The sequence below is a fragment of the Amyelois transitella genome, chromosome Z, assembly GCF_032362555.1.
Source record: "Amyelois transitella isolate CPQ chromosome Z, ilAmyTran1.1, whole genome shotgun sequence".
NCBI lineage: Eukaryota > Metazoa > Arthropoda > Insecta > Lepidoptera > Pyralidae > Amyelois > Amyelois transitella.
In genome coordinates this window covers 1,268,690-1,285,189 of record NC_083535.1, presented here as the reverse complement: position 1 = coordinate 1,285,189, position 16,500 = coordinate 1,268,690, and the positions used below count along the sequence as shown (strand labels likewise).

General features: G+C 34.8%; 1 protein-coding gene across 1 annotated transcript; it reads left to right on the top strand.

Annotated features, from left to right (window-relative positions):
- Window positions 1–723: 723 nt before the first annotated feature.
- Window positions 724–15,371, top strand: LOC106130553 (6-phosphogluconate dehydrogenase, decarboxylating). The gene is made up of 12 exons (XM_013329408.2): window positions 724–932; window positions 1,568–1,679; window positions 2,183–2,297; window positions 2,569–2,720; window positions 3,426–3,518; window positions 4,437–4,587; window positions 5,126–5,236; window positions 7,976–8,119; window positions 9,671–9,822; window positions 10,138–10,227; window positions 11,836–12,036; window positions 13,704–15,371. Exons 1-12 carry the CDS (start codon window positions 925–927, stop codon window positions 13,821–13,823), a joined length of 1,449 nt encoding a protein of 482 aa, XP_013184862.2. The 5' UTR covers window positions 724–924; the 3' UTR covers window positions 13,824–15,371.
- The last annotated feature ends 1,129 nt before the right edge of the window (window positions 15,372–16,500 follow it).

The following is a 16,500-nucleotide window of genomic DNA, read 5'->3' as shown; positions in this document are numbered from 1 at the left end:
CTCACGCTCACCTCCCTCAGCTAGGGATGATCGATATTTATCGATGTTGAATAAACATCGATGTTTAGCTGTAAAAAAATAATATCAATGTTTTGACATCGATTTTATGACTTCAATATTATCGACACATCAATGTTTTATGAATAAGTATATCGAAAAAATTATGAACTTATTTTAGAAATGAATAATATTTTATCTGGTCAACGTGACACAAATATGCCTATGAAATTACAATTTTATTTTAAAAGTCCGGTAGCTGATTTAAAACAAGACCCATCACTCCTATGGCAAATGCTAGAATATTGGCTTTGTTTTTTCATGTTATAAAATTGTTAAATGTATACCCTGACTCAATCAATCCAGGATAATCTATTGGTCTAAGGTATATCCCGGACCCCTCTTCAAAGTGGCCAAGATGCAACCGGGACTAATGCCAGAAGGAAGAAAAATGATTGACCCGACCGTCATGGTAATTGGAAGAATTTTGAACTTAATTGTTGTATGTTTCTCTATCAAATATGTCAGTACATAATCTTATATTATTACGGTAGTTACGTAGACTAAGAATGAATTTAAAATTTTATGTGAATCATCGTCTATGACTTAAAAATGTGAATGACAGATAACTTGACTACACATGTCAACGTCGATGCCGTATATTGACGTTTTCGGCTTTTTCTTTTCTGAACTGAAGTAGACGTTTATCACTATACTATATCTATTTAGTTTGTGTCACTATAATCCAATCCATTAGTCTATCTTGCTTACATCTACTGGCGGCTCTTGTGTTGTATCATATTTATTCGTAGTATTACAAAATTTCATTCATTTTAATTGAAAAATTACCTACCACGGCACAGTCAAATAGTTCTTAATTTAGTTTTTTTTTAAGTTTACGTGCTGCATAAAGTTTATATCACTAAAATGGCTGAGTAAGTAGTTTTATTCAAACCTACATTTTAATTATTTTCCATTGCCTATGAAAATATTGAAAATCACGTTTCGTTCCCGGAGGGGTAGGCAGACTTAATCTTTTTACTTGCTACTTCCACTTTCATATTTCTTAAAGTAAGGTCAACATTTTAATCCAATAGATAGGTACCTAGTCATTACAAGGTTAACTGAAGGTTAACACTGAGAGTCTGGTTTGACTTTCACAGTTACCTACATATTATTATCAATCTTGCAGGATCTCCTAACATAGGTATTTATTTACTTAAAAGGAGATCCCATTGACAAAAAGGATTTCAACTTAATGGAACATCAATAGAGTTTATTTTGTTTAAATTTTACATGACCTATGTTATATTTCAAGGGGAGAAAACAGATTGATTGATCTTTATGCATGATTCTGTTCTCTGAGACCTGAAGAAAGAAAACATAAATGTTTATTTTAATAAACATAAAAGTACTGACTTTATTACAGTAAAATTTGGCATAAAGATACTTTGACCTTTTATTTCTGAGAACTTTCCATGGGAGAATATATACTGCCATTCCGACCTGACTTCTACTGCTCTCTTGTCGCACCTAACTCCTTAATTCATTATATTTTTATTTTTATTAGGCAAAAAGCTGACATTGCCCTCATCGGCCTAGCTGTTATGGGCCAAAACCTTATTCTGAACATGGACGACCATGGTTTTGTTGTCTGTGCCTATAACAGAACTGTTGCAAAGGTAAATTAACTTGTAGACCAGCTTGTCTGGAGTGAACCTCCTTTCAATTTATATAATTCTTTTGTATGTCTCTATTTTATTTCGTCACATATTCTTGGCTTAGGCTTATAAACCTGGGATTCTTCTTTTAGGCGATGTGCTAGCAACCTGTCACTATATGAATCTCAATTCTGTCATTTAGTCAAACAGCTGAATGTGGCCTATCAGTCTATACAAGACTGTTGGCTCTGTCAACTCTGCAAGGCATATAGACATACATACATAAAATCACACCTCTTTCCCGGAGGGGTAGGCAGAGACTATAGACATGATTATATATATGTACATATTCTTGATCATTCTTTCCACGGACAAGAGACACCTCATTTATATGAGAAGGAGGTACACTTAACAGCATGTCTGACTACTCTTAATAGAGTGCTCTTTGCTGAGTGAATTAATTATGTGGTTGGCTGTATGTAAGTATCTTTATTTATTTTTTAATCTTTATACATTTCTTCTAGGTTGAACATTTTCTCCAAAATGAAGCAAAAGGAACAAAAATTATTGGTGCAAATTCTTTAGAAGATATGGTTAGCAAATTGAAAAAGCCACGAAAAGTTATGTTACTTGTTAAAGGTTTGTATAATTTATTAATGTTAAAGTATAAACACAGTAATACCCTAGTGCTAAATGGTCTAATAGTTCATAATAGGCATGAATTTATATGAAACATGAAATCTAAAAATTTTACCCAAATATTGGTAAATTCATAATGATTTTATGCAAGTTGGCAACATTTAACCCTGAAGTTTCCTACGAGGTTGCCATATTTGAAAAGTTTATTATTTTTTATTTCTTTTAATTTTTATCTATTTACCTCTTCAATATATTCTGTTGTATGTTTTAGCTGGGTCAGCAGTAGATGAGTTTGTGAGGAATCTAGTCCCCCTGCTGGAAAAAGGGGATATAATCATTGACGGTGGTAATTCTCAGTACCTGGATACTCAAAGATGGTGCAAGGAGCTCCAGTCAACAGGAATCCACTATATTGGCATGGGTGTAAGTCTCGTATATTAATTAAAATAATTGGCAAAATGGTAAACTTGAATGGTAATAGCAACTAGTTTTCTTAGCAAATAAACTCAAATTTAAAATCAAAACTTTTATCTATTATAATGTGACACTTTATTAACACTTAATAATTGTCATAATATCATTTGGTTTCACATTATTGGTTGATGTTAAATAAATTACTTAAAACTAAGTTTACTGCCGCTTCCAAAGCGTCAGTGCAGAAGAAGCGGTAACAAACTGCACTCCAGCATATCTTATCTTAAAATCTACTAGACCCATTTTGAAGACCACAGAGATAAGATAGACCTTAACCTAACGTAAGAGTATAGTAGGTATATAGGCTACTTTTTTTTAGAATGTCTATGGGAACAGAAAAAACGGAAATTAAAGTTAGTATCTACATAAACATAATTCATAAGATTATCTGATGACCACGACTTCGGTCGCGTTTCTTAATTTTGATTTTGTTAAAGTGTCATTTCTATATTACCTATACATAGTTCTACATTTTGGACTCTTATTCCACTTCAGAAAATATTTCTGGTTCATTAAGCTTATACCTACATACATACATACATATATAAAATCACGCCTCTTTCCCGGAGGGGTAGGCAGAGACTACCCCAACTAATCTTTACTATTAAGCTTATGTAAGTATTTATTTATAAATATTGAATGTAATTGTGACAGGTGAGTGGCGGTGAAGACGGCGCCCGCTATGGGCCTTCGCTGATGCCCGGCGGTCACCCTGCTGCCTGGCCTCACGTTAAGCCAATATTTCAGGTCAGTTTTAATGTTTTTTTTTTTTGACTGTCTAGCTATTTGACCAAGAAATTTTCCCGAGGACCTGGTGGCTCGTTTGGTGTTCAAAATGTAGACAGTAAATAACTCGGAAAAAGAGTCATGTTCGAGGTAAGATTTGAACCCCATATGTGCAAATGCATAATCGGGCATCTTCCTTTAGACCATCGCACGCCTTATGTTTGAACATCAAAATTAGGTTTTTTTTAATATTCATATAAATAAGTAGGTATATCTAACAGTTGGAATATATTAAACATATATTTTTGAAGGTGACCTTGCTTATAGTACTAATTATATAAGAGCAGTTCCTTCAACAATAGTTATACCTTTTCTCAAAATAAAAGTAATACACACAGAATTAAAAAAATATTGACCTAGTATTATTTTCGAAATCTGTGATAATATATTACATGATCCAGTTGGAATTACAATTTACCTGAATTTTCCGTATCTGTATTCGTGGACATAATATTAACAACTTTATTGAATTAAAAAAAACTGGAATGTTAAGAATAATATCTCAGCTTCTCTTATTTTTATTTTGTTACGAATCCCCCCTCGACAAACCCCCTTCTATTATTACGTACATACATACATAAAATCACGCCTCTTTCCCGGAGGGGTAGGCAGAGACTACCTCTTTCCACTTGCCACGATCTCTGCATATTTCCTTTGCTTCATCCACATTCATAACTCTCTTCATGCAAGCTCGGCGGTTTCGGGTACTTTTGGCCTGACCCTTTACAGGACGTCCTTAATTTGATCAAGATATGTTCGTCTAGGTCTTCCCACTCCGACCTTTCCCTCCACACTCTATTATTATGTATAATTATTTTAAGGTTATGTTAACAAGACTTGTTCTAAAATGTTTTTGAAATACTTTTTTAATTCGACCAGGCCATAAGTGCAAAGGCGAACGGCGAGCCATGTTGCGACTGGGTGGGCGAGGATGGCGCCGGTCATTTCGTGAAGATGGTCCACAACGGAATCGAGTACGGCGATATGCAGCTCATCTGCGAAGCGTATCATGTCATGAAGGATATTCTTGGTAAGGTTTCATTTGAATTGTTTATGTTTATTTTTTGTTTATTTAAAACTTTATTGGTCAAAAAAAAAATGGCCACAAGGCGGTCTTAATGCGGAAAAAAACTGTTGTGTTGGTGGTGCGATAAAGTGCACATGCATACTGCAAAATACATACATTACAAACAAAATGCATAAATACATACAAGATACATTATTAATCTACCGAAGGAAGAACGCATTCACTGCATATGTATGTATATGTTGCCCAGCTTTGGTAAATACTAGTTCCGGTGTTTAGCGTGTACCGAAGTAGTACATACAGACAAAAAAAGGTCTTTTTTTACCATCGACTAAAACTGTCTGTCTGTCTGTGAAATCGTATCTTCCAAACGGATGAAACTTTTTTCTTTTGTTTGAAAGATGAATTAGTTGACAGTGTTCTTAGCTATGTTTAATGGCAATCTGTCCAAGATGGCCGCCGCCGCAGAATGTCACATTACATATTTTGCCACGATTATTTCTGTTAATGCTTATTTCAATACAAGTATAAATATGCTCAGGTATGGAACAAAACGAAATGGCGGCGGTATTCGAAGAGTGGAACAAGGGCGAGCTGGACTCTTTCCTGATAGAAATCACGAGGGATATCCTCAAATTCAAGGACGACGATGGTGAGTCTTATTCTTTTTAGCGTGAATTCACAAGCTGCTTCTAGTTGCGCTCCCGTGATAATTTTGTGATAAAGAGTACTATTCAACATACATATCATCATCACGTCTATATCCCTTACGGGGTAGACAAAGCAGAACAGTCTTGAAAAGACTGAAAGGCCACGTTCAGCTATTTGGCTTTTTGATAGAATTGAGATTCAAATAGTGACAGGTTGCTAGCCCATCGTCTAAAAGAAGAATCCCAAGTTTATAAACCAAGTCGTCCCTTAGTCGCCTTTTACGACATCCGTGGGGAAGAGATGGAGGAGTCCTATTCTTTTTTTATCTATTGGTGCCGGGAACCACACGGAACCAATACTATTCAACCATTGTACTAAATTTCATTCTTTCTGGCAGATGTTACCTGAAAGAGTTAGGAACACATTCACACATTGTTACAAACTTTCGCATGTCAGTAGTAAATTCCTCTTGAATTAATCACTCTACCTTTTGTCGGGTTCCTTCGTTGGTCTATCATTCGCAATTTGTATCTATAATCGAGTATACAGTTACAATCACAACGAATAACCCCAGTATCTTGATTAGAGAACATTATCGTCTTATTGAAAGTAAAGAGTCATCGTCTGTTGCATGTAATGATAGCATTTATAATTAAGTAGACATAGGCGTAGAAAAAAAAGGCAGATGGAGTTTTACTATACAGCAAAATGGAGCACCACACATTAGTATGGTCACTGAATATATACAGACACCAATAGTTTGACAGTTGGCCGCCATTACGTCATTTTTTTTTTGGACACGATACTAACTCAATGATACTTTATATTATAATAAATACTTATATAGATAAACATCCAAGACCCAGGCCAATCAGAGAAAGTTCGTTTCTCATCATGCCCTGGCCGGGATTCGAACCCGGGACCGCCGGTGTCACAGGCAAGATTATATCATGTCTATAACTCACTGCTTACAATGACGCCATTACGATGCCTCACTTTTTTTCTACACACACTAAGTCTGCCTTTTTTCTACGTTTGTATAAGTAGTGTGGTCATGTTGATGACATTGATTTAAAGAATGTTGACTGCTCATCGTTTCGTAATAACATATCAATCACACAAGAAATCTGTATGTTTTAATTTTTTCTTTTTATACATATAGTAGAAACTCGACCCGGTTTCGCGATGGTAGCATTTATGAATTTAAACCTTCCTCAGAAAACCCTTTTACCTACATTTAACTTATCTAGAAGAAACAATCCCACATTCAAAAATAACATAGTAAAAACAGCTACTGCAAGACGACAATACAACTCACAAAGTACTTACCTTTATAATATTATTAATAAAAAAATTTCAATTTATTCTAAAACAACACATAATTGTAAATTATTAGTGAAAAATTGGCTAAAAACATTAACATATGATGAGGTTGAAAATCTATTCCATCGCTTAGAATAGAGTGATTTATATATGTTGGTATATACTCGTACCACATACACACTTTCACATACAAATACAGTTAGCATATATATTTTTTTTAATTTTTTTTTTTTTTTTGTATACATATTGTATTATTTTAGTACTCAGTATAGTTACGTAACGAGGGAGCGAGGTCCTCTGACACGGGTATTCTATACTTACTAGAGGGCCTCAACAACTGGCTTTGTAAAACTGTTTTACTGAATAAACGAATTTTGAATTTTTTTTTGAATTTTTTGAATTTTTACATTTCTAAGCGGGTAAGGGTCCGTGCATTGAGCCGCTGACCGCTAGTCGCTAGTCGTCGGTCGGTGGCACTCTGCACATGCCCTTACTTACACGCTATAAACATTTGGGAAGAAAGGTCAGCTTGCCTGCTTTTGAAACTCGCATTTTGATTTTCGAAACCTTTTTGCTTGCATTGTGTGAAGTGCTTTTAATTTTGACCTCACTTTTTTTTTGGTCAATGCCTCGCATATTACCTACCTGTTTTTTCTTTTACAATTACATATATGTATTTGACCATGATTACGCAACCAGTTACCAGAATAGGCAGGTTTTCTCACGATTACCTATATCTCTGCTGATTTTTGTGTATACATACATATATATAGTCAGGTTTATATCCCTTGCGGGGTAGATAGAGCCAACAGTGCCGAAAAGACTGAATGGCCACGTTCAGCTGCTCGGCTGAATGATAGAATTGAGATTCTCAAATAGTGTCAGGTTGCTATCTGGTCGCCTAAAAAAAGAATTTCAATTTAATTTATTTTTATTTATTTATTATCATTACAAAAAAAAAACAACAATTACAATGGTACACAATGCATTAGGTTAAAACCACAAAGGTTTGTTGTGTACTAATGCAGTTAAATACATTTCTAAGTTTCGTGGACAGTTACATACGTAAGAAAAAGTTAAGTCAAGTTTATAAGCATATCCCTTTGTCGCCTTTTACGACATCCACGGGAAAGAGATGGAGTAGTCCTATTCTTTTTATTTATTTTCTATGTTTTACAATACTTGTTACCTTAATAGCGTATTGTTTAAGTTAGATATATATTCCCTTTTGGGTCCTCATTTATACAATGACCCCACACATGACCCCTTGCGCCATTAAGCCAATATATAACAGACTGTTCAAGTTAGATATATATTCCCTTTTGGGTGCTCACTTATCCATTGACCCCACATATTTCCCCTAGCGTCATTAAGCCAATTTATAACAGGATTTTAAACTAGAACACTAATTCGACAGGCAAGTACCTCCTGCCGAAGATCAGAGACACGGCCGGTCAGAAGGGCACCGGCAAGTGGACGGGCATCGCCGCCCTGGAGTACGGAGTGCCGGTCACGCTGATAGGGGAGGCTGTCTTCTCCAGATGCCTCTCGGCTCTTAAAGGTACTGTCAGATTTACAAAATTCAAAAATTCATAATTTTTATTCATTAATATAATGCCTCTCGGCTCTTAAAGGTACTTTCAGATTTACAATATTCAAAAATTCAAAATTTTTATTCATTATTATAATGCCTCTCGGCTCTTAAAGGTACTTTCAGATTTACAAAATTCAAAAATTTTATTCATTATTGTAATGCCTCTCGGCTCTTAAAGGTACTTTCAGATTTACAAAATTCAAAAATTCAAAATTCAAAATTTTTATTCATTATTATAATGCCTCTCGGCTCTTAAAAGTACTTTCAGATTTACAAAATTCAAAAATTCAAAATTTGTATTCTTTATCATAATGCCTCTCGGCTCTTAAAGGTACTGTCAGATTTACAAAATTCAAAAATTCAAAATTTTTATTCATTATCATAATGCCTCTCTCGGCTCTTAAAGGTACTTTCAGATTTACAAAATTCAAAATTCATAATTTTTATTCATTATTATAATGCCTCTCGGCTCTTAAAGTTACTTTCAGATTTACAAAATTCAAAATTTTTATTCATTATTATAATGCCTCTCGGCTCTTAAAGGTACTGTCAGATTTACAAAATTCAAAAATTCAAAATTTTTATTCATTATCATAATGCCTCTCTCGGCTCTTAAAGGTACTTTCAGATTTACAAAATTCAAAATTCATAATTTTTATTCATTATTATAATGCCTCTCGGCTCTTAAAGTTACTTTCAGATTTACAAAATTCAAAATTTTTATTCATTATTATAATGCCTCTCGGCTCTTAAAGGTACTTTCAGATTTACAAAATTCAAAATTTTTATTCATTATTATAATGCCTCTCGGTTCTTAAAGGTACTGTCAGATTTACTAGCTCCGCCCTGGGAATACGCTTACGTGGGAATTTTAGAAAATTTTTAGCCACGACTAAATTTCACACCTTTAGTATCAGGATATTATATATACAATCTAATATAGTGCACATGAATGTTTGAGAAAGAATAACAACAGAAAAGTTTCATTCGTCATTCATTCATTTAATCACGTCTATATCCCTTGCAGGGTAGACAGAGCCAGCAGTCTTGAAAGACTGACAGGCCACGTTCAGCTGTTAGGCTTAATGATAGAATTGAGATTCAAATAGTGATAGGTTGCTAGCCCATCGCCTATAAGAATCCCAAGTTTATAAGCCTATCCTTTACTCGCCGTTTACGACATCCATGGGAAAGAGATGAACAGTTTCAACTTGTTATTAGTGAAGCAATTCGTAATTTTTGCAAATGGACTAAATTATACGATACGACTATATCTATTATCCAAATTAATCTAAGCAATGCAATATTTAGATACTGCTTTCTTTTTTTTCTTATAACAGGCAAAAGGCACACACACATTCATTGTATTTTTATTCTTACGGGGCGGACAGAGCTAATAGTAAGAGACTGGGCCACGATTTGCAATTATAATAAACGAGAGATAGGTGCCGGTTACAATGACGAATTGAATTGAAAAAAATATAGCTTATATATGTATGTTATATATTTTCTAACCAGACGAGCGCGTGAAAGCGAGCCGAAGTCTACCTGGCTCCAATTTGAAGTTCAGCGGGAACAAGGAGTTCCTGGAACACCTCAGGAAGGCACTCTTCGCCAGCAAACTCATCTCATACGCCCAGGGATTCATGCTTCTACGCGAAGCTGCCAAGGTGGGTGAGCGTCTTAATTTACCAATATAAAGTCGCGGGTTTGAATCCCGGAATCAGGCCGCGATAAAAAAACAAGTTTAATTTCTTTTACGACAAAGTGTGCAAAGATACATTGTTAGGAATCTCTAGTAAGCGATGAAGAATATTCTTGTGATTGGTCTGACTCTTGGAAGTTTATATTTACATACATACACATGGTCACGTCTATATCCCTTGCGGGTTAGACAGAGCCAATAGCCTTGAAAAGCCCGAATGGCCACGTTCAGCTATTTAGCTTAATGATAGAATTCAAATCTTATTATTCATATAATTCAGGTGAACGGCTGGAATCTGAACTACGGCAGCATAGCGCTGATGTGGCGCGGCGGCTGCATCATCAGGAGCGTGTTCCTTGGAAATATCAAGGTATCATCATACATACATATACATATATACATATTGTCGCGTCTATATCAATTGCGGGGTAGACAGAGCCAACAGTCTTGAAAAGACTTGTAGCGGGAGCGATGATTCGGCTCGACCGCCACCAAAGGGAAGATCTTCCGCCAGGCTAGGTGTTATGCCTGGGGAACCGCGGCTCCGACGGTGTTGTGTCGGAGGTTGTATATATAGCTCCAATCCGTGAAATCTCTGAAATCGCGTCTTAGATTCTTCGCTGCTATTGGTTGAGCGCGTCGATTTCTTCGAGATGATTGACAGTAGTTGTTTGATTTGATGTTGTTGACGAGTGGCGTAGAGATGGCGCCATAGACTGATAGGCCACGATCAGCTGTTTGGCTGAATGATGCAATTAAGGACGTCCTGGTAAAGGGTCAGGTCAAAAGTACCCGAAACCGCCGAGCTTGCATGAAGAGAGTTATGAATGTGGATGAAGAGAAGGAAGTATGCAGAGATCGTGGCAAGTGGAAAGAGGTAGTCTCTGCCTACCCCTCCGGGAAAGAGGCGTGATTTTATGTATGTATGCAATTGAGATTCAAATAGCGACAGGTTTCTAGCTAATCACGTAAAAGAAGAATCCTTCGTGTCAAATATCATCTTTGTCTTATAAGTTAATTTTTTACCAAGCAAAATATAATGTTGATTCTTTGTAATATTTATATTTAGCGACATTAAAATAGAATTGCTTCAGTTGAATTGGAATCGTGGCACGCATTGTCCATACAATGTCATCAAAGGTCAGGTCTTGAGGTCAAGCGTGTCACGTCGTGACCGCATATTACCTCACTGATATCAGTTCATATTTTGATAAGATAATAATATTTAATAATGAAAACATTGATAATGACATAATTGATATCTTTGGCGCTAAAATCGTGTGGTGAATTGGTATTAGTAATATTTGGAGTGGTTGTATTCTAAAGTGTTGGGAACCCACATGATAATTGTTAATTTAATAAATTAATAATTTACTTATCATACATTTGAATGTTAAGTTCAATACTACATTTAACTGTGAGAGCACCAATAAAAGTCTTATTGTAACCCGGTCTAGCTTACTATGTGTCATAGATACGTATAGTCACGTCTATATCCCTTACGGGCTAGACAGAGCCAACTGTCTTAAAAAGACTGATCAACCACGCTCAGCATTATAACTTGATATAATTGAGATTCAAATAGTGACTGGTTGCTAGCCCATCGCGTTAAAGAATAATCCCCTGTTTATAAGCCAATCCCTTAGTCGCCTTTTACGATATCCATGGGAAAGAGAAGGAGTGGTCCTATTCTTTTTTTTTTAATTGGTGCCTGGAACCACACGGCACCTTATACATACATACATACATACACGTAAATTCACGTTTCTTTCCCGAAAGGGGTAGGCCAAGACTTCCTCTCTCCAACAGTCGCGATCCGAGCATACTTACTTCTTTCGCTACATATTCACTTCGAATTCGGTTCCAGTCACTCTTGACCTGACCTTGCGCCAGGATGACCTTGATTTGATGAAGATACGTTCGTTAAAGCCTTTTATTCGCAAGGTAATTTAATTTTTTTTTTATTTTATATTTGCAGGACGCGTTCACAAAAAATCCACAGCTATCCAATCTTCTATTGGATCCGTTCTTCAGCGAACGTATTAGCACTGCGCAGGCGTCGTTGAGGCAGGTTGTCGCTCAAGCCGCTTTAGTCGGCGTTCCCGCGCCGGCCTTCAGTTCCGCGCTCGCCTTCTACGACGGCTACCGAGCGGAAGTGTTGCCGGCTAACTTGTTACAGGTAATTTATTGTCAGTTTCGTGATAAAACAACATAAATACATATGGTCACGTCTATACCCCTTGTGACAGTGGACAGAGCCAACAGTCTTGAAAACACTGATCGGCCACGTTCAGCTATTCGGCTTAATGATAGAATTGAAATTCAAATAGTGACAGGTTGCTAGCCCATATCGCCTAAAAAAATAAACCCAAGTTTGTAAGCCTATCCCTTAGTAGCCTTTTACGACATCCATGGCAAAGAGATGGAGTGATCCTATTCTTTTTTGTATTGGTGCCGGGAACCACACACACCAAAGAGTTTACTATACTTCGTACAGTTAGTATTCAAACGAATGTACTACAACTTCGAAAATATACTAACTTCGAGATAAATGACCGCCACACGGATTTTAACCGGGTATCTTACAAACACCTGCGCTGTTTATAATGAAAGCAAAAGCAAATAAATAGACTTGAATGGTTTTTCTGTATTTAATATGTGTGTAAAAATAATAAAATTGATATAAAAACAATAAAATTTATATAAAAACAATTGCCATATTTCAAAAGTTGATTCGCAATAAATTTTTTTTTGATATGGCAACTTATTATTGAAAACAGGAAACAGTAATGTTTTGATTTAATAAGATAATTATTGCGAAATATAATTGTATAACAAAATGAATATGTTAATTACATTAGAATAAATAAATAATTACTTTTAATTGGTATACGAGTATAATGTAACATGACAGCAAATAATACATAGACAGAATTGTATTGACTTTAGTACGATGTTTTGGAAAATGCGCGGTCATGATTACTAGAGACCGGATAATATGCAACATAAAAAGCTTGAAATATGCATGAAATATGCATGAAAAATGCCTAAAATATGCACGAAAACTGACAGAATATGCAACATTAAATGAGTTTTTTTTTGTTTTGTAAATATTATTCCTTTAGATTTAAGTATTTTGTTAGTAAATACTTGTTTTATGTTTTACTTTATTATGTATGTATCTTTTTAATTTATTGTTATTTGATCAAATAAAAAATGCTTTTAGTGCACGAAATGTTTTTCTCGCAAACTCGACAATATAAAACATTTCCATCGTAAGTAAATGTTCTAGGAAATTCACTTATCCACGAAGACACACTTTTTTCGGGAGGCATTGTACACACACAAAAACTTTTAACTGCAGGTGAATTATCCGAGCACGAGCGTGTCAACAATCAAAGTAATGACATGCATAATAGGTGGGAGTAGCGCGGTAGGCGAGCGCGCGGCGGCGCGATCATTTGTCTCTTTCATTTTTTGAGAACCTACCAAAAACAAATACGCGCGGCTGCCGAGTGCGCTACGCGCGAAAAATACCTACTGTAAATTATAGCAATAATATGCATCATCACTAGATATTAGTAAAAATATGCTATTAGCCTTGAAAATCGCTTAAATATGCAAATGCATATGCAAATATGCAAATGCATATGCAAATATGCAAATGCATATGCAAATATGCAAATGCATATTATCCGGTCTCTAATGATTACTGTTGTTTTGGGTACTGTGACTGTACTGTATATGATTCAGTTTAATAAATAGTTTTAACGATACTCCTGTATTATTTTTGAGTTAGTCTTCAATAATGTATAAATAAATAAGTATATAATTATAACATTACAGGCTCAAAGGGACTACTTCGGCGCTCACACGTACGAGATTCTGAACAAGCCGGGCACATTCGTCCACACCAACTGGACGGGTCACGGCGGCAACGTATCTGCTACCACGTATAATAACTAATCTATAATACCACGACTTCTTGCTGGCGATAACCTCGGGTGCATCTCTCTGGAGGGGAGCCCGGGGTCCGCTTTTTGTTGTAGTATAAACTTTATGCTAAAACCTTACGAGATTTATTTAAAAACACTGACGTATTTTCTTAATATAGAGAACTAGATGATTCAATCCCGTGGGTACTCCGCAATAAAAAGTAAAAAGCCTATATGTTATTCCGGGTCTTCAGCTACCTACATACCAAATTTCATCGTAATCGGTTCTGTAGTTTTTGTGTGAAAGAGTAACAAACATCCATACTGACATGCTCATAAACTTTCGCATTTATAATATTAGTAGGATAAATGATTGTTCTATTTCTAGGTGTTTAGAATGTGCAGTTTCAAAAGAAATTTATTGGTTTAAATATACGGATTTTTGAGTTTAAATATAAATCGAATTGAAAACCTCTTCCTTTTCTGAAGTTGGTTGAGAAATAAGAATGCCATACTATAATGAGTTCATATTTAAAGTCGACTATTTAACAATAAAAGCTCTGTCTAACCTATCAACTTTAATTTTTTTCTTAAGGCGAAGGTCTAATTTAAACGGCCCTATGATTTTTTTCAGTGATTCAAGAAATTTTTCATTTAATATTAAACCATTTGTGGCTCTGTCCGTGTGACGCAATTTATCAAGCGGATTTTCGTAAATTAGTATTCTACGAAATAAAAAAACTAATTATTTCAAGATAAAGGGGGCCTAAATAAAAAAAAAATCTTAATAATTTGTAAATTTAACAGTAGTTTAAATTTAGTCGAGCAACGCAAAAAAGAGCTGTAACATTATGTGTTAAAACTCATTTGCTAATCTGCTCTCTCATCATCTAAATAATGCTGTTATGTTGTCAGTGTTTTTAAATAAATATAAAATAATTAAGAAATAACTCGTGATGGTGACACCCACACCGTATTTATTATCGGACACTTTATTCAGCAAAATTGTTTTGATTTAAATTAATTGGTTGACTCTCAAGATTATCTAAAAATGATAACATAAAAGTAATCATATTTTTTTTAAAACCAAATGATACAAAAAAGAATAAAACGCGTTCGTTATACTTTTTTATATTGTCACTGGTCTTAAGATAATAAGTCGTATCTTTTGCATTATGTTATTCTAATATTTATTCACTGCTAATAACGTTATTGTTTTTTGATTACAAAATATTTATGGTATATGTTTTTTAAAGTTTTTGAGAATTTATAAAAAAAAGGACTTCGTTTTGTTATTGCTGTCTGCACACTTTGATGGAAAATTATTATTTTATTAATATTTATATGGCAGTAGCATTTTAAGAAATAATGTGATATAAACGTTTAAAGTTTTATGTCCAAGACATTCCTTTGTATGCTTTTGCGTTGTGGTCGTTACTTATTTTAAGTGGTACAAAGTGTAATTAACATTCCTATTATATCACTAGGTGGTTGGCTGTTAGTATTTAAATAATATTGTGACAATAATGTGCTTCCTATTTTTGGATGTGTTTTTTATTAAAAATAAATATTTACTTGACATTGTGATAGTTTTATTAATGGTATGGAAAACATCGTGGCGATAGCTTCATTTTATTTATCTCAATCTGCCTTGTGGTTATCAAGATGATGTCTAAGGTGGTCCAGCGTTTACCAAGTAGCCCGCTATCCTCAACGGCCGCTTCCTGGATCTCGAGTCTTAAGCTAAGCTCTCGTAAAAATATTAAAACTAGTATAATATATATATTTCTTATGCATACATATATACATATGTATGGTCACGTCTATATCCCTTGCGGGGTAGACAGAGTCAACAGTCTTGAAAAGACTGAATGGCCTCGTTCAGCTATTTGGCTTAGTGATAGAATTGAATCAAATACTGGCAGGTTACTAACCCACCGCCTAAAAAAATCCCAAGTTTGTAAGCCTGTCCCTTAGTCGCCTTTTACGACATCCATGGGAAAGAGATGGAGTGGTCCTATTCTTTTTTGTATTGGTGCCGGGAACCACACGGAATGAATAAATTATGAATTGAAGCTTTTATCTCATAATCGTATCTCAACACACTTACCTGAGACGTTTTAGCTAAAACGTCATCGGTACCCTCAATCAAGAAAAAGAAACACCTCAAATGAATTCTATAGAGCTATATATTTATAGATTCAATTTCATATTCAAAATTTTTATTAATTATTATAGGATACTTCATATCGCTTAATAATTGTCAAAACTTTTTGTTTCATAACAAGACTTAGACTATTTATTGGTAGCAATAGTTTATTTACAGATGTTTTTAAGTCTGTGGATTTAAATCTCGTTTATACACGTAATATCAGTTTATGGCACATAAATATAGGTAGGTACCTAAGCCATGACTAGTCATGAGCAAAGCCTTCACCTTATGCCACGGCTGACAAGAGCCTATGGACTTAATACAATAGAACTCTTCAGTTGAATGCATTTTGAAGGAAAAATCAATTCAAAATGGCGTTGTCAATAAAAATTTTGATGTTTAACAAACAACAACAACAGTTTCCAAAGGTTATATAATATACCGTTTATTAATTAATAAATTAATAAATATACCGTTGAAATGTTGACCCTTAGATCGTGACTAACAAAAGAAAATATTTCACCAACTAGGCCTTCCTTAGATCGTGACTAACAAA